At 39.2% G+C, this 27,314-nt stretch overlaps 1 protein-coding gene across 1 annotated transcript in view; it reads right to left on the minus strand.

Annotated features, from left to right (window-relative positions):
- Positions 1–2,227: 2,227 nt before the first annotated feature.
- The window catches only part of F5 (coagulation factor V), a 47,606-nt gene continuing 22,519 nt past the window's right edge, over positions 2,228–27,314 (minus strand). The window contains exons 13-25 of the mRNA XM_089512438.1: positions 24,756–27,051; positions 20,484–20,643; positions 19,605–19,841; positions 19,074–19,281; positions 17,353–17,532; positions 14,825–14,941; positions 13,840–13,911; positions 12,854–12,948; positions 7,739–7,894; positions 6,424–6,568; positions 5,615–5,763; positions 4,249–4,431; positions 2,228–3,029 (exon numbers count right to left, since the gene is read on the minus strand). Of these exons, the coding sequence (XP_089368564.1) occupies positions 2,883–3,029; positions 4,249–4,431; positions 5,615–5,763; positions 6,424–6,568; positions 7,739–7,894; positions 12,854–12,948; positions 13,840–13,911; positions 14,825–14,941; positions 17,353–17,532; positions 19,074–19,281; positions 19,605–19,841; positions 20,484–20,643; positions 24,756–27,051 (4,145 nt within the window). The 3' untranslated portion in view covers positions 2,228–2,882. The remainder of the gene's footprint in view (positions 3,030–4,248; positions 4,432–5,614; positions 5,764–6,423; positions 6,569–7,738; positions 7,895–12,853; positions 12,949–13,839; positions 13,912–14,824; positions 14,942–17,352; positions 17,533–19,073; positions 19,282–19,604; positions 19,842–20,483; positions 20,644–24,755; positions 27,052–27,314) is intronic.

Consider the following 27,314-nt stretch of genomic DNA (forward strand, 5'->3'; position numbering starts at 1 on the left):
TTGCATTGTAGCATTTGCTTTTAAATAGATATGAGTGCTTGCATTTCATGTAATGAATGGCCTTTCAGTGGGGATTGGGGTAGCAACAAGAGGAAAATATATTTGGTATTTCCTTCACTGAAGCACTTGTCATTGAATATCTGCTCCTAAAAGATAACGGATCTGTTATGTGTTGGGATGTCTGAACACATATTCAAGAGCCGGACAGTTCAAAACAGGTTAAACATAGGGTTGCCATAATGGAGGACCTCCAAACCGGGACAAATGTAGGACAAGGTTTGAAAATGTAGGACATTTTTTTCAAAAAATTTCCTGGCTAGGAAATTTTAAAAAAAAAGTCCTAGATTTTTAAACCTTGTCCTCCTCCTCCTCCTCCCGGCCTGGGAAGAAGCCTCGGCCGGCTCCCAGCCGGGAAGGAGGCGGGGGCCGCCCCTCATCGCGGCGATTGCAGCGGTGGGAAGTGGCCTCCTCCTCCTCCCTGGCCTCGCGGAGGCCTTGAGGACCCCGCGGCCGGAGCTCCGACCGCGGAGTCGCCTCGAAGGCCTCGCTGGGGCCCGGGAGGGAGTGTCTCCGCGGCTGGAGCTCCAACCGCGGAGAGCCTTCCCGGGCCTCAGCAAGGCTTGGAGCTGCCGCGGGGGCTGAGGTGGCCGCGGTGGGCGGGGCCGTCCCGGTTTGGGCGCCGGACTGGGACCGGGTTGGCACCGCCCAAACCGGGATTGTCCCGCCCCCCAGCGGGATATGGCAACCCTAGTTAAACAGTTTGCAAACCCCCTCTGAAGAAACTTGCCAAGATAGTGTTGCCCTAAGTCCGAAACGACTTGAAGGCATATCATAACAACAAATATACAAACTAGATAATGTAATTGGACCTCAAATCTTTAATTAAAAGTTATGTTTTTACTCAGTACTGGAATTAGGCCATTGTCAGTGCCAGATATGCATCTATGCAAAGGGATCTTGTAACACCTTTGGGACTAACTGAAAGATGTTGGTAGCATGAACTTTTGTAGACTTCAGCCTACTTCCTTAGATGCATGTTTGCAAATAGGCCCCAAGTCTAGTTGGATCAAGTCTACAAACGCTCATGCTACCAACTTCTGTCCTTCAGTTAGTCTCAAAGGTGCTACAAGATACCTTTGTACTGACTTTCCAGACTAACACAACTATGTATTTGAATACTATCTACGTTGATTCAGTGGATCTTCTCTCGCTGTGTCTAGCAACTGTATTTAGGTCTTCATTATCCCACGAACAATTGAGTTTTGCAAGAAAGATGAAAGCAGAGTGACTTAACCTCTCAGAACTTGTTTGAGTTCTCTTGAGAGAAAAAATGGTTTCAGTGACTGTCGCAGACACTCTCAACATGTCATAGCAAGTCATGCATGAGACTGCTTTTGCCTCATCTGTGCTACTAATGACTAAGCCTGAGTCTGAGACTTCAGTACAGTCATCCCACCAGTGACCTGATTCAGCATAAGAATTAGGAATGCCAGATCAGAAGCATCCCAGGCTGTGAGATTTTTAGGACTAAAGCGTGAGATATAGGAATGGCACTTGCTGATATCACAGAAGAGGCCCTGGTGATTTCATTATACATGATACAATAAGGGTCAGCCAAATTGTTCAGAGCGTGTTATTTGCATATAAAACAAAGCATAACAAATACAAAATGATGCTGTTTGGAAATTGTTTTCCAAGCTCTGCACTAAACAGAAAAAACCTCAAACTTTTCCCAGCTCTGTTTTTAATCCCTTTGAAAATATATATTTTAATAAAATTGAAGTTATAAGTCCTACTTTTTAAAAAGTTTTTTCAAGCTTTGCTTTGACAAGAAAAAAAAATCCTGTCTCTGTTTTTACCACTTTTCCAAATAGCATTATTAACAACACAAGGATGTTATGGGTCCAAAACACACTGCAGAAATAATCCAGTTTAAGACCGCTTTAACTGTATCATGATAATATCGATTCTTACATTTTGTTGACACCATGAGAATCCCTGTAATTTATTATTTATTTAGTGAGCAAATCAATAAATACATAAATAAAAAGTTTCAGGTCAGCGAGTGACGATTCCAGCTAAACTGAGCCCAGGACCTCGCACTTTTCATTGTAAGCACCATGATGCGTCTGAATCTGCTCGAGAAACATAGTAAGGATGTAGTTCTGCTCAAGGAGTAGTTATTATCACATAAGATGAAAAATAACTATTAACAAGCAAGCAAAAATTGCACTGGTTGCATTAGTGTTATTCAATCTGTTTGTTGGTAAATACAGGATGTGAGCTCTGATTTCCTGCTTGTCAGAGAGATCATACTTTCTGACACAATCCCATCCAAGAATGAGTAGATTACATACTTCGAAGAAGTGTAAAGGACCTCACAAATAGACCTATAACAGTGATTCACTCCAAAGGTAGCATGGTCACAAAGGTCATAAAGAGGCACAATTTTTATCAGAATTCATGCCTCTCTTCTAAATGCTGAAATTTCTGACTTTCAATATAAAGTTTATTTTTTTCACATAACTTCAGAAACAAAATAAGTGCATCAAAAGTACATAATATAACTGATGATTTGCAACTGAATAGTAGGAATGTAGAAACAGATGAAAACGAAGTTAACGTTTAAAAATATATATATTCAGGATTAAAATGATAAATACAATTGCTTCTTTGTCTATTTAATAATCATAAATTGCTCTGATTTGTCTTTTAATTACATTTTCAAAGCTGTTTGAAATCAACAGTTGAAAGTGCAAAATGAATATGCAAAATATAGTCATGATAAGCCCCACTTTATTTCGGTCTGGGTCCTCTTCCTTTTAAAACAGAGAGAGTCCTCCTTAAAGTTTGGGGCTTCTTGATATGCTGGCAACCAGTCCTTAGAAATCATCACAACCAAAGAGTTCTATCCGAAGTGCAATACTCTGATTCCATGTTTTGGGAACAACACGAATAAACCGGGAAAATATGGGTGGCTCAAAATAGTGCTTGACTTGTCCAACGCTGTTAATGTTTCCGGTGAACACCTGACAATAAACCCAAAATAATTAATTACTCAGAGTGCTGAATTAATGGATGCATTTCAAATGTAAGTACTGAAAAAATTCTGTGACTGGGGGAAGGGATGGGCATCTCAAATTTCCATGGCTGTTCACTGGGGTGGGCACACTTGAGAGTTTCAGGATGTCATACCACAACAACACACCCACCATTTCGGTTAACTAGAAGTGATACAAGGGGTCTGGCTGTTTGGGCATCCCCCCTGAAACAGTCTTGTAAGCATATTTCAGGGTTTCGGGGGGAGTGTTTTTTCATACTTTTTCTGAGCTTTCAAGGGCCACAAAGGACTACATGTGATCCACAGCCCACACATTTCCTGTGTTTACTGCATACAATACATGCATTTAAGTTCATATACACCTATGAGGTTGCCTTATGATGTCAGTATTTAAAAGATGGGTTAGTAGCCTCTCTACTCTGACTCACAATGGCTCTCCCAAGTTGATGGGTAGATTTTTCCAAGGCTCTACCACCATGTCCCATTGCTACAACAACACACCCTCTACACCTCTCTCTTAACCTTGCATTGACAGTGGCAGGTACATGACAATAGGGTAGAATTTAGGCTCACAGTAAAAGTACAATTGCCATCTTGACAATGGAACACTGTGTACAGGTGTAAATAAACTGGCTTAATTCCACATAGCAGGAGCCATATCTAGTGTTTACTAGTTCCTATACTGCTGTAATAACTCATATGGGTTTTTTTAAAAAGTGAATTACAATAATTAGGCCCATGGTGGTGAACCTATGGCACGTGTGCCCTCTCTGGCATGTGAAGCCATTTTTGAGGGCACATGGAGAGACGGGAGGGCAGGGGAAGAGAATATATGCTGTAGTTCCTCAGCAAAATTGTACTAAAAATGGTTTACATGGTTTCACACAAGATGTATATTAGGGAAAAGTATTTCCAAAAATAGTATATATTAGGAGTAATTTTATACAGAAATGTGAATAAATTTTCATGACTTTTTAATAAATCACAACCTGGTATGGAAATGAGACAGAAAGAACCCATGTTTGAACAAATGTGAACATTAGAGAAAGCAAAGAACAAATTCATCCTTCACTAATGTGATTCCTCCTGGTATAGCAAGACCTATTGAAGGATGACAGTTTTTAAAACTGAAAATGGAGAGATATAGAACTTTTCTATAAACTATTTTCTATAGAATATTTCTGTACCTTTGCTGTAGAAGTTGAATCATCCACATAAGAATTCCATGTTGAATCATCATTACTGTAAAGGATGGAAAATGTTTTCACATACATTTCGGTAGTCATTGATCTTGCCCCTTGGGTTATGATGCCTGTTATCTTCTTCGGCTGAAGGAGATCAATCTGTAGCCACTGCTGGTTGTTGTTTGACTGTGGAATTAATAAACACAATAATCTTATTGTGCCATTTCTTAACTGTAGTTCTGGTAAATATCATAAACATACATATCATTCACTGAGTTCTACAGAAGTAAATAGAGACACTGAAACTTGGTGGTCAAGATGTCTTTCTGTTTTAGGAGAGTCATAAACAGAGAGGGGACATGAAGATATGATGAGCAAGGGGGAAAGCATTAAGTACAAAATTAACATTTTTCAGGCTCCATTTGATAAATGCAATAATCGCACAGTACAAAAGACAGCAGAGAGCCAGCATAACATAGTGGTTTGAGTTTTGGATTACAAATCTGGAGACCAGGGTTCAATTCCCCGTTTGGCCATTGGGTGACCTTGTGCAAATCACATACTGTCAGCCTCAGGGGAAGGCAATGGCAAACATCCTCTGAACAAATCTTGCCAAAAAAAAACCCATGATAGGTTCACCCTAGGGTTGCCATAAATGAAAAACGACTCAAATATCTGAACCACAGAAAGATTACATAACATTCTTTTAGACCTTGTGGATATGCCTGTTCTACACTCTAAGAGGTGGGGATCATATGTCCCTCCAAATGTTGTTGGATTGCAAGTCAGAGCAACCATAGACAATAAAGCCAATGGTGAGGTCCAGCAACATCTACAGGGCCATATGATTGCACCCTTACTGTAAACTGCATTGTCACTAAGGACCAATTTATCTATGCCATTTTTGTGTGCTTGACTACTTTTGCCCAACATGATAGTCCTAATCACTTTTTCTCTCTGTTTCTGATTATTTAAATTCTTAGTGAACTGATGAACTGAATGGTTCATTAAGAGTGTAGCTGCAGATTGGCTGGCTGCTTAGTTTTTTGCGGGTTTTTCGGGCTATGTGGCCATGTTCTAACAGAGTTTCTGACATTTCGCCAGCATCTGTGGCTGGCATCTTTCTCTGAAGATGCCAGCCACAGATGCTGGCAAAACGTCAGAAAGAAACTCTTCTAGAACATGGCCACATAGCCTGAAAAACCCACAAAAAACTATGGATGCCGGCCATGAAAGCCTTTGACTATACATGGCTGGCTGCTGTTTGTAGCCAACAATTTTAAATTGCATAATCACAACGAAAGCAAAAGTTGCCATGAGCAGGGAACAAACAGCCACAGAAGCTTCTATTGGAGACCTGTGTCTTTACCTTTGCTTGCCAGGCATTTGTCCTCCCTTTTAGATTGAGACGGGCAAGAGATGGCTCCCATGAACTCCACCAAGTCTTCTTATAAGAAGAGGCTGTAATCTGTGCATTCTCAATAGCTCCATTTTCCATTCCCAAGGCCATAGAACAGTCTGTCAAGTCAAAATTAACACACCACTATTACAACTCCTAAGCAGCAAAGTCATTTGGATGGGGTACCTGTAGTCTTCCAGATATTGTTAAACTCCAGTCCCAGCCACTGCTGGCCGTGCTAGTAGGAGCTAATGGAAACTGAAGTCTAATGACTCCTAGAAAGTTACAGATTCTGCATATAGAAATTAGACACCAAAGAACATTGAACCGGATGGAAAAGTATATAGGATAAGAATGTTTGGGGCAATTCATTGGGAAACAAGGGAATATGAGAGTGGATTGGATCCAGACTGAACAGAGTTTACATTAGACCCATTGAGATATAAGGGACAAGTCAATCATGCTTATGGTACACTATTAAAACCAATGGGACAGGCTACTCACGATTAAACAGTCTCATTTAAATACATCTATTCTATACATTCTAGTTCCAACCAACTGGGAGATACAGATTAGTCTAAAGAAGCATGGGGTCCTAAAGATAATGCCATATTAAATTTTCTTGTCAAGTTATAAGTATACAAAATATAGCAGATGCAAATTCAGTCATCAAATCTAAATACTGACTCTGTGTACCCATTGTGGCATGTTTTCAATATTTTGACCCCCAAAATGAGAATTTCCACCCTACCTAGTTAACAGTAGTATTCATGTCTCACCTTCTGTTTCACAACCAAAAAGTTCCATACGAAGGGTTGGTCTGTTGTAGAACTTGTTTGGATAAATCCTAACATACCTAGCAACAATAGGAGGATCAAGACGATTTTCCTTTATTCCATGTGCATCTGAATTGCCTTCAAAAAGCTAAAGGGAAAAAAGAGGTATTTAATTGGATACAAAGTGTTCATTTGTTTTTATCATTAGGGTAAAACTTCAAATACGTTTCTCATATTACTTACACAAACGCTGACAATTTCTATACAATTTTTTATTACTCATACAAGGAAAAGTGAACTCAGTTCTAGTAACAGGCTAGAATTACACTGTACTAACTCATGGTTCTAGATTGGGATGTGCATCAGAAGATACACCCAGTCAGTTCTGTGGAGCCCTGGTGGGCATACTAGTATGAATGGGAATACGCATGTAAACCCCACATTGGCTACATGCACAGAAAAATGGTTTCACATCAAAGTGATCTCCCATTATATGAAAGCATATGTTTAGTGTTCACATTTACATAACATAGTAACATACTTTGTAGGATTACATACAATAGGGGGGAAGCATAATCCTTGTTACCTTTTTATGCCATCTCTCTAAAATATTAGATGCTTATATACATCATAATAGACATGCTGTACAGTTTGTATAGCTACTGATCTGCACAAACTTCATTCAAAGGTAATATGCATATTTATTATTTGAGGAGGGAGATTACAACTGCAATAGGGTCTTTTCAAAGGGTTTTTTTAAAAAAAACATTAGGACATACATTGATGAGGTGGTTCTATGGTGTAAAAAGTATATTTCTCCTCTCTGATTTTTTTTTTTAATTTAGAGATATAATGCTATTGTCAAAAAGAAACATTTCACCAATGCACTATAGCTGTAAAAAAATTTAAAAGAGAAATGCAAAGGATAGTTTTTTGTTCCAACATGTCTTGGAATTAAAAACAAACCTACTTGAAGGTGGGGATAAAATGTTGCAGCTGGTGCTAGGAACTATCACAAAATAGTGTGGGACAAAAGAAATGTCATTTGGATTTCTTTCTTCTTTTAATGAAAACTACAGCAACAAATAGTACTGGAACCTCCCAATGCACTTGTCCATATAGAGGAGTCTTTTCATGATATGGTTGCTGATTAGTTGTAAGCACTGTATAAAATCCCACGCTTAAAGTATTTCTGTTTCTTTATTATTTCCAATTAAATATCTTTCCTATTAGACAATTTTTAATTATCTGTGTAACTATATTTTTTAAACAGAATACAAAAACACATGTGCATTTAATATACAGTGGATATACAGACCTTCTGTGTCCCTCTGCGGTCTCCTTTAAAAGCAGTCCACTTTCTGCCATCCTTACTGTAGGTAATAAAATATTCTGTTGTATACATGTGTTTCAGTAACTGCATGGCTCCCTGAGTCTGAATGCCTGTGATTATAACCTGCTTTTGTAGGTTCACCTATAGAGAAAGAAAGTAATGGATTCAAAAACAACCAGTTTATTTATTTATTTTAATACAGGCACATTCACTATCATACTCTAGAGAAAAACTGCTGTGGTTACAATTTAAGAACATACATGGATTAAAACAAAGGTCCATCATTTTGTTACAAGAGCCAGTGTGGCATAGTGGTTTGAGCAGTGCACTATGACCCTGGAGACCAGAGTTCAATTCCCAGGTCAGCCATGAAACCTACTGGATGACCTTGGGCAAGTCACATTCTCTCAGCCTCAGGGGAAGGCAATGACAAACCTCCTCTGAACAAATCTTGTCAGAAAAATCCCATGATAAGTTCACCTTAGGATCGCTACAAGTCAGAAATGACTTGAAGGCACACAACAGCAACAGCAACTGCAGCCAAATAAATATGTATGTTATATTTGTATGTTTGAGTTGTGAGTGCAATATCTTTAAAGTGAAATTGCAAAACCAGAACGGTAGGGCCATGCATAGGGTTGCCATATCCCGCCGGGGGGCGGGACAATCCCGGTTTGGGCGGTGCCAACCCGGTCCCGGTCCGGTTTGGCGCCCAAACCAGGACGGCCCCGCCCACCGCGGCCACCTCAGGCCTCGCGGCAGCTCCAAGGCCTTGCTGAGGCCTGGGAAGGCTCTCCGCGGTTGGAGCTCCAGCCGCAGAGATGCTCCCTCCCGGGCCCCAGCGAGGCCTTCGAGGCAGCTCCGCGGTCGGAGCTCCGGCCGCAGGGTCCTCCAAGGCCTCCGCAAGGCCAGAGAGGAGGAGGCCGCTTCCCACCGGGGCGATCGCCGCGATGAGGGGCGGCCCCTGCCTCCTTCCGGAGCCGGCCGAGGCTTCTTCCCAGGCCGGGAGGAGGAGAAGGCCGCTTCCCACCGTGGCAATCGCTGCGATGGGAGCCGGCCTCTGCCTCCTTCCCGGCCTGGGAGCCAGGCCCAGGCTTCCTCCTAAGCCGGGGAGGAAGCGGAGACTGCTCTCATCGCGGCGATGGCCGCGATGCCAAGCTTCCCCCCGCCCTTCCCGGCCTGGGAGCAGGGCTAGGCTCTCTCCCAGGCCGGGAGGAGGAGGAGGAAGCCTGGCACCGCGGCGATCGCTGCGATGCCAAGCTTCCCCCCGCCCTTCCCGGCCTGGGAGCAGGGCTAGGCTCCCTCCCAGGCCGGGAGGAGGAGGAGGAGGAGGAGAAGGTTTAAAAATCTAGGACTTTTTTTTTAAATTTCCTAGCCAGGAATTTTTTTTAAAAAAATGTCCTACATTTTCAAACCTTGTCCTACATTTGTCCCGGTTTGGAGGTCCTCCATTATGGCAACCCTAGCCATGCAAGAAATCATTTAATACTCAGTAAAGTGGAAGACAGTAGGAAAAGAGAAAGACAGCACTAAGGTGGATTGATTCAATCAAGGAATCCATGGCCCTGAGGCTGACAGTCCTGAGCAGGGCAGTTGATGACCAAGGCTCTTGGAGGTCTCTCATTCACATGCAGGCTGCCATCAGTCAATTTTGAATTGCTAGCAAATAACAATATTGCCCAAAAAGGATGAAATATCCTAATATTCTTTCCTTAGTAATATTTCCTTTCTCAAGGAAGGTTGAAGCAAGGTATTATTTAGAACTTACTACAGCCTTTAAAATCTAGGCTTGCAGCGACCTCCCAGAGGTCGTTCTCTGCTGTCGCCCCCAAACTCTGGAACAACCTGCCGGATGAGATCCGTCAAATAACATCATTAGACAGCTTTAAAAAAGCGGTCAAGACGGATCTCTTCCGGCAGGCCTTTCCAGATTAACCATCCCGGCCCAGGTTCCCAGGTTCCCTGATTCCCTCATTCCTCCTGTGGCCCCATCTTAGTGATGGTTGAGGATCAACAGAGGGATATCAGGGTTTTTAGTTGTAATTGCTGTTTTTATGTTTGATATTGTGTTTTTAATATGTTATACTATTTAATACTGTCTTAAGGGGGGGAGGGATAAAGGGTTTTTAATTCTCACATTTTATATTTTACTGTTGTTAACCGCCCGGATTGGTTTGCCAGAGGGCGGTATACAAATTATTATTATTATTATTATTATTATTATTATTATTCACTATTTATTCCATTTAAAATATTTCTATATCATGGTTCGTTAATAGTTTCAATGGTTTATCTAGAGAACCAACAACAAAGTAAAACACTAACAATGTTTTTCTTAAAGAAATAACTGTTATAAACACCTTCTTCTGTAAGTTTAAGATTAGAGCTGTATGGTGTCATTTTAATCATCTTTTCACTCAGAAATGCATAGCTTGAGCAGCAAGCTGCCAAGGCTACATTATACAAACTTGCTTTTTTACTTTCAGAAGTACTTTTCATAGAATTGGAAGAGGCCTCATGGGCCATCAACCCCTGCCCCCATTCAGGATCTCCAGCTGGTAGCTGTCCAGATTCTTTTCATTTCATATACTCCCCAGACTCAGACCTGGGAAATAAAAGCAAATATTTCCCACTCTGCAAGTGAAATTCAGACTACAGTCCAATTTGGAGTTACAGAAAAGAAGGCAAGCTGCTCTTCCTTTGGTCACGTTAATGTCAGTTTAGTCTATAAAAGGTGTTACAAGAGATCGGTCATCCAATTAGCAAAAGCAACAAGAGCAAGATGTAGAAAATCAGTTTATTTCTGTAGAAATAGGTCCACTTTTGATGATGCAAAATGTGATCCTGAATGGAGTCTAGCTTTTATACCTTTTTCCAGCTTGACAACATCATAGATCAAATCACATACTGTCTGTCTACCATTCATTAACACCTTTGGGCTGTCCCTGAGAGATGGCTATGTTTGTTCTAATCTGTTTATCAAAACATACAGTACGTCAAATTCAGTCAATAGCAATTTTTTGGATGTTTACCAGGAGTCTGTCACTTAAACAGAATTTCTTAATTAACATTTGTAAATCAGCCAGAAAGTTTCCTTCTTATCTTTATTTTAAACACAAGACAAAAGAGTCATCCATTTCCTATCTGAGTCTCCTGCTTTCAAATAATCATGATTTCAAGTCCACATTGGGAATATGGAATCTATAAGTGTGGGTTTCCATTTTTATGGCTTTCATCACAAAAGGTACCTCTTACAAATGCAGAGGGTGCCCCACTTGATCAAATCAAAGGACTGTTCAGTGTAACATTCTGTTCTTATAGTTCTCACTCTTTGGAGAAAGGGCCTCTAGATCACTGAGAAAAATACTGAATTCAGCCTTAAAAAAAATGATTCCTACATTCCTGGGTTCAGTCTATCAACTTTGATTAATTAGCAATAGAATAGGTAGGTTTCTTAGGCAAAAACCAATGTCATGTAAGGAGCTGTTTACTGATGCATCAGGTTTTCCTCTCCTTATGCAGTCGCCTTACACAAACCCAAAATCTGTGCCAGAGTGCATGGGAGCATATAAAGAAAACAAAGAGTCTCACATGGGTTGGGGAGAGCTGCAGAAACATTTGGCATCCAAAACATCGCATGATTTCATTGTATTGTTGAATACAGTGACTTGTAGAAGTACATAAAGACCTTTTAGCAGAGATGAAACAAGCAAGCAAAATAAGCTGAGCATCACTTTTTTAGTTGTTGTTTAAAGACCACTGTATGATTTTCAGGCCTGTTATATCAGCACAAATATCACTGCAGGGGGAGTATGTTTTTTTCTTTAGGCATTCAAAATGCCATAAATGTGAAATTGCCATAAATTTTAGTATATGTGCTGCTGAAGCAAGCACAATTGCCATAAAGGTGAAAATACATTACTAAAAAAGAGGCCACCGATTTGCATAAATATGCTAGAGTGTGTGCGCATATGTATCTTGTTGTAATGCTAAAGATCCTTTCTGTATTTTAAATAGAAATACATCCCATGATAGTGGGAAAACTGTGACCACACAGTCTGTATGATAACTCTCTGTCTGCTGTCAATAGGCAACTTCAAAGCTGCTGCTCTCACTTCTTATTATTCTTTATCTTTAACTGGCCCTGGGCTGGCTGGCTTTTCAAATACAGGGTGCCTTCAAGAGAGGATTGTGCTCCAACTGTCCTTCAAAGAAAGGCCTGTTAACTATAAGGATGGAGTCATGGTCATCCTTGGGTCCAACCTTCTAGTTTTAAGAAAGCAGACAACACTGGCGGCTTTTCAAGCATCTTGTGAACCTTAGTTATAAACTTATACAAGAAGTGATGGCGAGCTGTACTTGGTGGCTAACACACCTGGCTAAGACAAACTATTCACACACCCCAACTAACCTTCGTATTCTAATCCAGAAAAGACCACAAGGAAAGACAAACTGATTTTTTCTGAGCATTTAGCTTCAAATGATTTGAGCAAGACTGGAAGGATACACAACCTCCCAGACTACCTCCCAGAGGTCTTTGGATTTGCATAAATATGCGAGAGAGTTTGTGTATGTGTATCTTATTGTAATACCCCAACCCTAAACATGGCAGTCATCCATCTGTAATAGAATATTTAGTCACAGCAACTCTGTATTGAAGGGGACAGAGAAACTAATATGGTGTTGCATAGACTAGCTTAGAAAAATGCTCGAAATTCTGTTTAATTGTGTCATTTCTACTTGTGACTGGCTCTGATACACTTAAGGAAATGGCAAAAATCTCCCCAAAGCATAATAAGCCCAAATATTTCTTTTTGAATCCAACAATCTAAAACTGAAACCCCTAAAGTAAATATATCATAAGCCCCCAGTCAACCCCTCCGTGTCTTGATGGGCTGGCTATTCATGCCACACACAAGGAGCCTATTTCTCAGATCATAATTTTAACTGAGAGGCCCTGACATGTTGCCATTGCACCTTGAGCCTACAGCCTCTTGTACAACAATCCAAAAATATTTTTTCCTATGCTTTTGAAAAAACAAGTGATTTTAAATCTATACACACAACACACACTTGTTGATTTCTCAGAGCATAATATACCTGAATCCAAGGGTGTTCATTTTTCATCTTCTCAGTGCTCCAAGCATTGTACTTTCCAGCGTTGTTTAATCTTGCTAGTTTAGGCTCCCAGTAACCTAGAGAGAAGTGAACAGAAGTTTCTTGTAAAAGAAAAGATGGAAATTATGGAGGGGCTTTTGTCTTGGTTCTTGATGTCATTATTTGCTTGCTTATTTCCATTTTAGATGGAACCAAAAGCTTGTACTGTGGATTCTTGTTTCATGACAAAAAGACTTGACAAAATATTAAATAACCTGGCCACCAATCTGAATTCACCACTCCTCTGAACTCACTATAGCCTATTCACTGATTTGTTATTTTAATTGTATGTTTTTAAATTATTAATTGTTTAACTGATGTTTTAGGAGAGGGTGGGACATTGGGATATGGGATTATATGTAATTTTTAACTTAGTAAGCCTCCTTGATTGTCATTGACTGAGAGGCAAGATATAAATAAAAGTATTATTATTATTATTATTATTATTATTATTATTATTTAAATACTATTGGCTACTAATTATCAATTATAAACAAGTAGTAACTGAAAAGCAGAAGAATTGCTCTAGTGTGTCATCCATACCAAATCAAAATGAATAAATTAAACTTTGCATGCTAGACTGTGTATCTAGAAAGGCCTAAAAACATTTGCATTGTTCTCTCAATTTTGGTGGTGTGAATGACTGCATTCCCTAATGAAACATGAGAAATGAAAATATTGGATTACATTAAATACTCTCTGCAGAAAAGGAGCTTTCATTAAAGCACCAGTATTGTGTGCAGTGGATGGAGTACTAGAGGCTAGCAGCAAGTACATTTCTATACTGCTTACTGATGTACTAAGCAGTTTACAAAGTGTAAGCTAATTGCCCCCAACAAGCTGGGTACTCATTTTAATGATCTACAGAAAGCTAGATCTGTTGAAGGCTAGAAGTCTCACAATCCTTAGCTCTGACAAATTCAACTCACCTGTGTGACCGGAAGCACTGATTTGCGAATCTTGTATAATGCCACTTTCCAGACCCATAGGTAACTTACACTCTGTAGGGGGAGATAAAACCTTTTTTGGTCCATGATTAAATTATGAGAATAGATAGAACAATCTTATAGTCTAATTTCAGTTGGTGGGAGTGAAGGGGGGATATCCCACTGAAAAGGTGCTGTATCCTATACATGCTAAGACTGGGAGGGAAAGGGTGAAAATGAGCATTAAAAAAGGGTGGAAATCATCATAAAAATAAAAATAATTATTTCTTACCTGTCTCTCCCCAAGCCTTGAGGCAGGGTACAACATAGATTAAAATACAAAACGTAATTAAACACATAAAAACATTGAAGATAGAGCCTGCATCCGCACTGCAGAAATAATCCAGTTTGACACCACTTTAACTGCTGTGGCTCAATGCTATGGAATTCTGGGAACTACATTTCCTAGAATTCCATAGCATTGAGCCACAGAAATTAAAGTGGTATCAAATCTGATTTTTTTTGCAGTGCAGAGGCTGCCTAAGACAACCATTACACATTAAAATCATTCAGATATAAATTTAAAATCTACCTATTTAAAATTCATAGTTTAAGATCAGCTGAGTAGGGCTGTTTTAATACTGTTTTGAATTCAGACAGGATGTTTAGCTGTTGAATCCCTCCAGGCAGGTTATTCCACAGTCTAGGGCTGGCCCATGAAAAGGTCCTCTGGGTGACAGCTGCCAGTCTAGTCCTGGCCGGTTGAAGTAAATGTCCCCTAGAGGACCTGAATGTATAGGATAGATTGTATTTATATTAAAATAACAGCCAAGGCCCCACTTTCCCTAGAAATCCCATCGATCAGGGTCTGTACTGACTGTTACACCCACATGCTACTTACACGCTGAGGGAATGAGTGAACTCAGACACACCTGCTAGCCATGCTATGAAGTTTACACATTTGATAAGATTAATAAAACTCAGTTACCTTTATCTATAATGGAAAAAAGGGCTTGCATTCCTGCTTCCTGATATTCACCAACTTCTGTTTCTAAAAGCCATTTGCCAGCTCTTGATGGTGTCATTTCAACAGTAGTAAATGTACCTTGAAAGCAAAAAGGAAATATATGCACATCATTGATGTGTTTAAATTGCAGAAGATGGATTGATGTGGCCAGGTAATAAACAGGGTAGCATATTAGGGTTGTTGTTGTTTTCAAATCATCCTGCCTTAGTAGGAATGAGACATCAGGCACAAAGTGCTGGCAAACATGAGAAATCACTGGGCCAAAGAGAAGCCATTATTGCTGTCAAGAGAGTGTTGTGAAAACTTCCCGAATGCCCCTATGAGCATGTGCTTCCTAGCATCTGACCATTTATCCATCCATCTTAAATATTTATTTTTATCTATTATTGCTGTTGTTCTCAGGGATGGAGGCTAGTGGCTCCAGTTTCAGTGTAGTGATGAAAGAGCACCAAGATTTAGACTGGATTTTAACTGAACTGTCCAATGTGCTGAATCTACCTGTGGATATGGTTCAGCACCTTGAATAGTTTCTTTAAAATTTTGGAATAAATCCTGGATCAGTTTCACCATCATCCTTACACTAGAGCAACCAATTTCCACTATTAGCACCTGTGGCACTTTATGGAGCTTGATGTGGCGGGTAGATAATATCTGCCCTCTAGGATCTCCCAATTCACACAAGAAAAACAGGGGAGACAACAAGGAATAGTAAATTAAAGGGAAGAATTAATGTGGAAAAATTCAGTTACCATTTGAAACAAAGATCAAGAGGTTACATCAGAAACCTTGCTTTTAAAAGTGGACTTTCAAAAAGGATTTATAGCAAGTGTTAGCATGATGCACACAGCAGGAATTCAGTGTATAGCTATCATCAGGCAGAATGAGCCACTTACTTTGGACAATATAATTTAAGTGATATCAAAAAGAAGCAAATTATTAATGTTTTACATGTATTTTGTTATTATTATTAGTCTTATTCTAGTTGATTTACTGTAAGCAGCTCTTACAGGATTTTATGCCTCAGGTGCCAAAAAAGAGGATATAATGCACCTTGACTTGTGAGGGAGAGGCAAAATCCCACAACCTTCGGGAGCTCTAACTCCTCATTCTGTATTTACCACTATGTGTGCACTTTTGTATATATGAATGATATTAAGGTTAGTACTGTATATACGAATGGAACAGAATTTAAATCCTGAACTACATAATAACATGTCAGTAACTTCTTTCTTTCTGTTCTTTATTCTTTCTACACAGTCAGTTGGAGAACTCGGTTAAATAAACAGAGAAGGAAGTTAGCCAATACATTTCAGAAGGCCAATAGAGGGAACAATAGTTTTGCAACAAACCACCAGTGAATAGCAGGTGTTGTAGGCTATATTTCAGAAGAAGGAACTGGCAAAACTATCTCTGAGTATTCCTTACCTAAGAAAATCAAATGAAATTTATGATGTCACCATACGTTAACTGACGACTTGAAGGCATGAAACACAGAAAATGCACACATCTAAAAAGTCATTTTCACATTTTTGTTGTTACAGTAATATAATAATGACAGGCAAAGTAGCAAATCCTGAATCAATCTTCAGTTCTAGTTATTCGTTAATAATATTTCTACAACACAAACACTACCTGATCTATGGAGACAGCCACTTTCAGCTGCACATGCAAGGAACTAGAGGTGGAGGAGTGTCAGTGCTTCCAGGACAGACTACACTGTTGCCCTTCACCAGAGGATGGTTCCTTTTTAAAAATGAGTTAAAGTAGAGTACTTACATCAACCCAGGATAAATTGACTCAGGTCCAAAACATACTGCAGAAATAATCCAGTCTGAGACCACTTTAACTGCCCTGGCTCAGTGCAAGGAAATCCTGGAAATTTGGCACCAGAGCTCTCTGACAGAGAAGGCTAAATGTCTCACAAAACCACAGTTCCCAGAATTCCGTAGCACTGAGCCAGGGCAGTCAAAGCAGTCTCAAACTGGATTATTTCTGCAGTGTGCTTTGGGCCTCAGTTTCTTTGGGTCAATTTTCTAGACGTATACATGGGTACATACAATAGTTCAATAACAAAGTATTACTGAACAAGTTGTAAGATGTGATGTCATTCTTTAGGACACCTTTCTCTAGCCTAACAGTTCCCAGATGTGCTGAACCTTTACCATTCCCAGACAACAATTATATTAAGTGCTCTGTAGTCCATCTAAATAAAAAATTCCAGACAGGAGGAAGGCAACTTTAAAAAGAGAAAATGGCCACTTTTCAATTTTAAAAAGCGGCATTAGCGTCATTGGTAACAGTGGTAGTGCCATTCTCTTTAAATCCTGCAACCTGGAAATTAATATTTTAAACAATTAGTTTTTTTCCTGACATCTAACTTTCTTAAATTAATTTTCAAATCTAATGTTCTAAACACTGTAAAAATGTGATAATTTAGATATCTATGAAGTCATTTCAGGCTTGCAGAAAATGGATCTGATTATATTTACCAGGAAGAAGAGGGTAGACACCAAGCTGATGATCTTCCATTCCTTGCTCCATGAATGTTTGACCATGAAAGTGAATTACATGAATGTCTTTGGGGCCCCCCATGTTTAGCAAATGCCAGTGGACCTCTTCACCCATATACATCCGCAATCCTTGCAGTTGATAAGAGATCCCATTTATGCCTAAAAAGAGAAGTTGATCAGAGATTTAAACAAACTGAAAATATATCATTTTTTGTGGGTTTTTCGGGCTCTGTGGCCATGTTCTAGAAGAGTTTTTTCCTGACGTTTCGCCAGCATCTGTGGCTGGCATCTTTAGAGAATGCTTGCCTGGAAAGGAGCCCAAAACCCCCACAAAAAACTATGGATGCTGGCCATGAAAGCTTTCGACTCCACATTTAAAATATATCCTTTGTCCAATTCAATTTGTTAAATGAAATAGTATATTCAGAGAAGAAATCAGATTAAAAATGCATGTAGAATAGTAACCTGGACCCTGTGGGAATTAGTGATAACCTCTTTCTTTGGTTCACCTAGTATGGTCTGTCTTTCTATTAGAGCTAACCAGCAATTAGATAATCAGAATGAATGTTTGTAATAAAGGATTTTTAAAAAAATGCCCCCATTCATAAGCATCCACTGTAGACTGGATTTAAAGAATTAATACAAAAATAATCATCATCCTTCATAAAACATATAATCATCCCAACTGCATCCGCAGTCCCCATTAATATATATATTAATTAGAAGATGAGTTCTACATTTTAAAGAGTTTCTAATTCTAGTTTTTAGAACTGGAAGGATATAAGCAATTAAAAAAAACCCTGATTTTTAAAAGATTAAAGCTGTGTCTGCACACATGGCCAGCAAATACATAAAGCTGTCAAACACCTGAATGATGTACTCACACTCTAAATTCACTGCCATGTTATAATTTGTATGGTGCCCCTGGCAACATATTCCAGTGCTTTGCAGATGTTCATATTCTTGCTTATGAAAAGACCTTAAGGAAGCTCTTATTGCTTATCGGTTGCCATATAATGTACAATATTAACTACAGGTACTGTATATCTAGTGATACTAAATTCAGGTGAGTTGCTGGATACACCTTCCACAAAACCATGATTAGCCCAAATCATAAATTCCTCATCATGTAGTTTTTCCATTTGTACATCAGCCATAAAATATACCCGCTGCAATGAAGTGATATTAGAATAAACCCACTGAATCAGCTGGATTTCCCTAAATCTTAGTTATAATAATAATAATAATAATAATAATAATAATAATATTTATATCCCATCTCTGTACAAGAAGCAATTGGGCCGGCTTACAAGGTTAAAATATACAGTCTGAACCCTCAAACCCCCCCCCCAATACAATTAAACAATGTGGAATTAAAAACATAAAACATACTTTAAAAAAAATACAATAACTGTGGTGAAGTCAGAGGTCAGCAGTTAGATTTTCCTTCCGATAGCCGGAGAACTACTCAGGAAAGGCCTGCTGGAAGAGCCTTTCAACAGCGACTCTACTCTATTTGGGACAAACCAACAGGATTCCAGCCAGTATATGCTCTCTGCCCTCTGCAAAGTGGTAAGGAATCACTCACAGAGAAAAAGTCTGCAGAAGGTCAGCTTTACAAATAACCATTTTTGTTTTTGTTCATTACAATTATTTGCCATCACTAGCACCCTTTAGAGGAGGAAGGAAAACATCTATACCAGGAAAGACATGTCTCTGTTTGGCTCCAGAGGGTCTCTCAGCCTGAGTCCTTTTGCCATATTTATCGAAGTACCAGCTTTTCTCTTCATCAAAGACCATAAAGGAGAGGACAAACTCCCGCATGTCTTTTGGCCTGTTGTACTCATCAAGCATTCCTTTTTGACAGATCAAGATTGGCCCAATCAAGCCTGATTGAATATCTTTCTCCTGCAAAAGAATTAACAACAGGAAAAGAAATTCCCCAAACTAGCTTCCTTGATAAACAAACTGCAAATATTAAAAGTAATTTATCTGAAAATGTCTGTCCAATTCACATTGGTGGGGATACATTAGTAAAAGTTCACAGAAGTTATAGCATACTCTATTTTTTTAAAAATTCCTGTTTCATATGTAGAGTATTTCAAATATAACATATATCTGAACATCAGAAACCATATAAGGCTGGAATACAAATTAAGCAATATATTATTCATTAAGTTTTCTTTTAAAGAAAAAAGTATAATGTGTTTTTGGTATAACATCTGTCTTACCGGGTTTACAGCAGAGTAATATGCCCAGGATTTACATACTCTCTGATCTTCTGCAGGACCTGACCGTTTGTTTGCATGCCATACATATGTATAGGTTTCATTTGGCCTGATTGCATCATCTGTTTTGAACCATTCTGGAGAATGATCATCATAACTTCTGCCTTCAGATGATTTCTCATAGTAAAGTCCATGGGCATGAAGAGAATATGATCTGGTTGCCATATTTTTAAACTGAACCTAAAGAACAGGAGGGATAGTGATCAGCAGAGATGATTCCAATGGAGAATCCCTCTCCAAAACTTTAAAACTTTGTGGAACTGTGCTGGCTTCAGATTTTATTCCCCCCCCCCCTTTTTTTTTTAATACAGCTTTTCTTCAGCATTGAAACATGTGGTGGCTTTCCAAAACAAAACGCATATATAGCTATACATCTGTATTACTTAAGCTTAAACTTTAAAAAAAGAAAAAGAAGAAAGAGGAAATAGATTCATTAACATTTCTTAAACGATTGCTTACATGCTGCCAGACAAAGTAGTTTATCTTTGTCAAGTGATTTATCTTTTCCAATGGCACCCTTTATCCTTTGAGCCACAGGGTTACCATGGTGAAAATTTGAACTCAGATTAGATTATAAGATTAGCATTCTGAACAGGGGCACCATCCACATCACAGGGTTTTCCAGTAGATCCCACCTGTATAAATAATTTCCACTCCAGAATTTAACTGTAAGATACAGAACATTTTAAATATTCTTATATTTTCAGTACATTCAAACCAAAATGAAACCTATTCTCTGAAGTTTACACATTTCTCAGTTTTGAAGTTGGTCTTTAAAATCTGTAATCCCCAGTCCTTTAAATTTCAGGAATATGGGTTTACCTGGATGACATCATCAACCTCTGCTCTAATGACAGGCCCAAGGATGCCAAGGTGCTCTTCATATTCCCCTCCAGTACTAGGTATCCTGAAAGTGTCATCCTGATAACTTCGGAAAATCACTTTTCTGTACACGGTCTTGGTTTGGCCACTTCTCACTGTACTGAGAACACAGAAGCATTATGACAGAAAAAACAGTGAATTAAAAACACAGCTTCTGTATAGGCATAATTTTAACATCAAAAAGGACTTGAAGATTGGACTTGAGAAACACGATTGGATTTATATAATACATTGCATCCTCTCAAATGCTTCCAATAAATATGTTACCGTTGTATCATATAAATGTATATTAATGTGCCCAACTATTTATACCTGTATTCTGTAAGCATCCTTCCTTCCAACGATGACTCACTAGTGACTGTTCCCCTGCTATTTCTTTGATGCAGTCCTTTTTCCTAGGAGATAGTGACTATGAAAGTATTTAAACATAACAGAAACCAATCCATAAAGACTGGTGACAGTAGGATTAGATTACTTGATGAGGTACTCAGAAGAAAGAAGTTACCCTGGAGGGGCTGTAGGCTAGAACAATGTGCCACTTATGGCCAAATGTCTTTTTAGTGAAATTTATCTGCTCTGAGGATAATCTCAGGAGCAGCAATACATTATTGAGGGGATAGTATCATTGCCTCATTTCCATCAGATGTTTGCTTTCAGAAGCATTTGTGATAGGGATACAACAAGGAAAGTAGTTCCCCTACAGCCCCACAGCTGTAAACATTACTATTGTCTTACTGGTGAGCAATAATAAGATATTGAATTTAAAAGGAGGAAGGAAGGGTGAGAAATAAACCCAGATGCCATAAATCCAGATGCTAACTCTGTGCCCACATCTACACTGGCAGCAATATTACAGGGACCAATAGCATTACCCACAACATCAGAGGTACATTTACTTGCTCGTCCTCCAAAGTGATAGATGCCATCCTATGCCAAGCAGGCTTGGACACAGAAAAAGAAGTGAAAATAGGAGGGAGGAATAATAATGTAAGATACACAGACAACACTATAACACTAGCAGAAAACTTCAAAGACCTGGAACAGCTGCTAAGAAAGATCAGGGAAGAAAGTGCAAAGGTGGGCTTACTGTTGAACATATAGAAAACAAATATAATGACCTTGGAGAATTTACACAACTTCAGCCTAGACAATGAAGAAATAGAAATAGTCAAAGAGTTCTCATACCTGGGATCAAACATTGATAGCAATGGGGATTACAGCCAGGAAATTAGAAGAAGATTATAAATGAGGAGAGTGGCTATGCAAGAACTAGAAAAGATCTAGACAACTGAGCACAAAAGTCAGAATCATAGAAGCCATTGTATTCCCTTTTGCCATATATGGATGTGAGAGCTGGACAATTAAGAAACAAAATAGCAAGAAAATCAATTCATTTGAGATGTGGTGTTGGAGAAGAGTACTGAGGATCCCATGGACAGCCAAAAATACAAGTGGGTCCTAGAGCAGATCAAGCCAGAAATCTCCCTAGAAACCAAGGTGATCAAACTGAGGCTGTCGTACTTTGGACACATCATGAGAAGGCATGACTCATTGTCAAAAACAATAATGTGAGGAATGGTGGAAGGAAGTAGAAAGAGAGGAAGGCTGCATGCTACATGGATGGACTCTGTAAAGGAGGTCACAGGTACCAACTCCTTTCCAGGCAAGCATTCTTTGAAGATGCCAGCCACAGATGCTGGTGAAACATCAGGAAGAAACTCTTCTAGAACATAGCCCGAAAACCCCCCAAAAAACTATGGATGCCGGCCATGAAAGCATTCGACCTCAAAGGTATGGGTTTGCAGGAACTAAGCAGAGCAGTGGAGGACAGGGGGTCTTGGAGATGTCTCATCCACAGGGTCCCCATGGGTCAAGACTGACTGAAGGGCAGTTAACAGCAACAAAAATGTCAGCAATGCCCCTATATGATAATTGCACAAATAGCACAATTTCTGTGCAAGAGGATTAACGGTCAAAAATCTAAAATTAGGAATGGCAATACCTAAAAAACAGATGCAGAACTTCTCAGCCTTCCAAAGTAAAGAATTTACAAGTTGTGTTTCTTAAACAAGGAAATTGCAAAAGAAGGCTAGAAAGAGAAACTGCCGAACTGAGTTTTTTCACATGTCCAGTCCATTAGCAGAGGTATGAACAAAGGCAATGGCTTCATGGCACACTACATACATGAGTCATTGCTACTGCACATACTGGCCTGTTACAGACAGCCAAAATAAAGCTGCTTCGAGTCACTTTGGAGGTATGGTGTTTCAATGATGCATGCGTCCTAAGAGTCCGGAAGCTGCACCAAAGCTGCACTCCAGTCCTTAGGGCTGGAGCGTGGCTTTGGTACGACTTCTGGACTCTTAGGATGCATGCATCATTGAAACACCATACCCCCACTGTGACTCGAAGCAGCTTTATTTTGGCTGTCTGTAACAGGCCACTGTATAACAAAAGAAATAATCACAGAGAGAGCTTTGAACCTTGGGGAATTGACTTTTGAGAAGCTGATTTATTTGCTTTCATACATCAACACTAACTGACCACAGTAAAGAAACAAACACAACTACTGTATTTATTTTAAGACCTTAAACAGACAGGGATAAGAGGGGGTAGGATCCAAATATAGTAGAAATGCCCTTCACTCCCTCAGAAGGCATTTGGGGACATTTTTTTACCTTATTGGGGGCCCAGGGGCTTCAAAAACTTTGCCCACCCCTGATTTAAATCCTTAGCATGATCTTTTCTACACTGCATTCAAAGCACATGTTGCCATTATGGAGAAGGGTGTCCTACGATTACAGCCATCATTATGATATTTCTGGGAGCTATACTCCAACAAAGCCACATAAGATAGACATTCCCATTTTCAAGAGATAGCCTTATTAGTCTGTAGGGGAGTGGGAATCTAGCGACACCTTTAAGGCTAACTAATTTATTTTCCTTCTGAACTATCAGTACATCTGAAGAAGCAAACTAAAATTAATTCAAGTTCAAGCAAAAGAAATCAGTCTTAAAAGTGCCAATAGATTCCTTCTCCCACCTTCCCTTTCCCAGACTATCTCTTTGAAAAGTCATTTATTTTAGCATGATCTAATCAGGAACTGATTAAAGCTGTAACATTTTAATAGTTTTTTAATCACAAATAGAAAAAATACTGCTCAAGCTAGGAATGACTACTGGCAGAAGAATGGATCATGTGAATTGAGCATAAGAATGGAAGAGCAATCACATGCAATAGAAACAGTTGTTCAGGCAAAGTCAACAATTTATTTCATCATTTCCAGATGAAAACCAGAAATAACCACATGTTAATAAAGATCATGAATTAATAGATAGATATTAATAGATATCTTAAAAGGTAAAGGTTTCCCCTTGACTTGAATATCTAGTCATAATCAACTGTAGCGGGCGGTGCTCATCTCCATTATTAAGCCAAAGAGCCAGCGTTGTCCAAAAACAACTGCAGTGGTCATGTGGCCAGCATAACTACACAAGATGCTGTTACCTTCCCACCGAAGTCACACCTATTTATCTACTTGCATTTGTACTAGTGATGGGAGCTCATACCATTATATTTGAAATCCCGCCTAAAGGAGAAAGGGGCAGTTGAAGGAATCCAGCAGCAAGATGATGATGAAAATTGTCATAAAGGCATTATCAATGAGCTTGAAACAATTCTGGAAAATAGTACCATCCTCTCACAGAATCTGGGTGCCAAGCCTTTATTTTACCTACAGATAGCCTCAGATACTCACATATAATAGGACACACAATGTTAATGATAATATTGTGCCAAGACCCTTCTGCAAACTCAGGTGCCAACTCTGTCCCTAAATCTACTTTGGCATCAACATCATAGCTATATATATTCAGGCTGCATTCCATTCTTGATACTCCTGAATTTACTATTCTTTCTCCCTTGATACGGAATGATGTGAATCTTCACTCCTAGTTCAAGACATAGCTCTAACCTACTGCTGTCTCAACTAATGCTGTCTCAGTTAACTTAATGCTTATTAACAAGGATTGGCATATTCTTAAAATACTTAGGCTGCAATCTTTACATGCCTTTATTCTGCGTGAAATTCCAGTTTAATTCAGTAGGATTATTTCTGAGTAGAAATGCCTCCTATTATGCTGTTGGTAAACTACAGTTAACACAAAAACAAGGAACTGAGTAGAGATGAAAGAAAAATAACCCCATCAAACCTTTTTTGCCGTGCTGCGTAGTCCCAGAAAACCTCTTCAGCTGCAATGTAATATCGCCTCAAGTTTCCTCCTTTGTTGAGAGCACGTAGGTAACGTCCAGCTATATCATCGGGGTTACGCGCAGTACTACTGTCCAATCTGGAATCGGTGGTGTATGGATTGTCATAGTGTACCATTTGATATTCAAAAGAACCACTGCTACTTTCTTCATCATCTGTGCTGTCTATGATATATTCCTGATAGTCTCCATTTTCAACTGGAAGGCCTATTGTAACAATGGGTTTACTCTGTTTTTGAGTTCTGGTGTAACTGGTCTCATTTAGCAATGATGTATAATTGGCTGTAATGGAAGCTTGGCTGTTGTTGAGGCCTCCAGGTGTCCCTAGAGGCTTGGCTGTTCTTGGTGTTAAGATACTTGCATTTTTTTTCTTTCGGCGGATCTTTATGAAAGTTCCAGATGTATTGATAGTGACGTTTTCACTTCTCTCTTCGTTCAGCACTTCATGTTTATTGCCTGTTTCTGCTTGGCTGAATTCAAGCAGGGAATTTGCTTTATGTGCCTCCTTATTTTTCTTATTAATGAATGTCATTTTTTCTGGATATTCTGTGGCATTTCTGGAGCTGTTCTGTAATTCGTTATCAACATCCTTAGCAAGAGCTGCTTGTGCATCATAACTTTGCTTTTCAGAGATAACATTCCAAGTGTTCTCCATCTTTTTAGGAGGATACATTTGTCCTTGGTAATGGAGTGAGTCTTTCAAACTCTTGACAGTTTTTGGAATTAGAGTAGCAACTAAGTGGCCTAACATATTATCCAAAGTCAAATTGCCAGAGTTCTGAACTTCTGAGAACTTTGGTTCAGAAGAAACATGATGTGGTTCTGACACAGTGATTTCCTCTGACTTTCCCACAGCCAAATTTAGATCAGTTGGAAGTATGGGAGATTCAGTATTTGCTTCTTCTTCATCCTCATCATAATCATGTGAAAAATTATCAGTTTCTGTCTTACCTAGACTGGAAGCATTTGTAGTAGCTGGAATGGCAATAAATGGACTATCTAAAGTGGTGAGGTTTAGAGTAGAAAGATTTCTCTTTTGTTTCAAGAACTTTAGTTCAGAAGAAGCATGTTGTGGTTTGGAAGTACTGTTTTCCACTGACTCTTCCACAGCTAAAGTTAAATTAGTTAAGACCACAGGAGGCTCAGTATTTGCATCTTCCGCAGTCTCATCATAATCATGTGAAAGGTGATCAGTTTCTAACATGTATGAGCTGGACATATTTACTGTAGTAGGAGTGGTAAGAAATGCAACATCTGAAGTGGTGTTGTCTAAAGAAGAAAGATTTCTCTTTTGTTTTACATGAAAGAGTAAGGCTTGCATCTCTTTAAGGGCAAACAAGGTGGCCTCTGTCAGAGTGGGCTTTGTATGCTTTCCTCCTGAAGTATCTCTTCCAGACACATTTTCTTCTTCTTCTTTCTTTGAAAAGGGGGTATTGAGGCTAACTAATAATTTTCCTCCATCTTTCCTCTGGACCTCTTCAATTGTTCTCAAATGACCAGGCTCAGGTGTTTGGCTGTAACTTCCTGGCACCTGAATAGCATTCTTTTCATGACTGTGTTGGCCTTGTTCAAATGGCAAAGTGCTATGCTCCACCCTGATATCTGAAAAAGGAATTCTTGCCAAATATGCATCAGTTGGGTGGAAGGACTCAAGTGAAGTTGGATAAGAAGCTGTACTTTGAGTTTCCTGCAATTCATCACCATGCAAATGATCACTGCTGTCTGTGAACACCAGATGTGAATTCCCAGATACATCATCATGATCATCTACGTTATCAATATCATCTTCTTCATTATCATCATCATCATCATCATCATCATAATCATCAGCATTAGCATCCTCACCACTACGACCATGATGACCACCACCATTCATAGAGGTCATGTTGTCTTCATCTTCTTGCATAGCAAGAGCAGTGAGATTTAGCTCTTCTTTCTCAGCAACTGTCCTTTTAAATGTTCGAAGTCCCAGCATTTCAGCTAACTTGAGTTGTTCTTCATCTTCATCTTCATCTACTACTGCACCTCTGTTTTCTTTCTTTTTTTCTTGTTTTGTTGGCTCACTTTTTTCAAGGGGAAAACTGACCACATTTGCATCAACATCATCTTCCTCACCAAAGTAGTTTTCAGTTTCTGATACATAATCATCATCATCGTTGTCACATTTGGCATCTCTAAACCTTAGTCTCATGCCACTGTTCATTTCCCGGGAGCCCCATGATGACAGAAGCCAAGTTCCTGAACATATAAAAAATTCAGATTATCTATCTGTATCTATAATCAGATTCAGATTATATATATCAGATTATATACTCTTTATGTCCCACCAATAGGGGAAACACTTTGTAGGTGAACACGAGAGAGAGTCTTCTTTGTGGTGGCACCCCAGTTGTTGAATTCCCTCCCCCTGGAGGCCTAACTGATGCCAACATTGGGATCATTTCAGCACCAAATTAAAACTTGGCTTTTTATTTATTTTTATTCTCATTATAAATGTAACC

Source organism: Sceloporus occidentalis, unplaced genomic scaffold, assembly GCF_023333645.1.
Source record: "Sceloporus occidentalis isolate IW3139 unplaced genomic scaffold, rSceOcc1.0.p SCAF_2, whole genome shotgun sequence".
NCBI classification, from domain to species: Eukaryota; Metazoa; Chordata; class Lepidosauria; order Squamata; family Phrynosomatidae; genus Sceloporus; species Sceloporus occidentalis.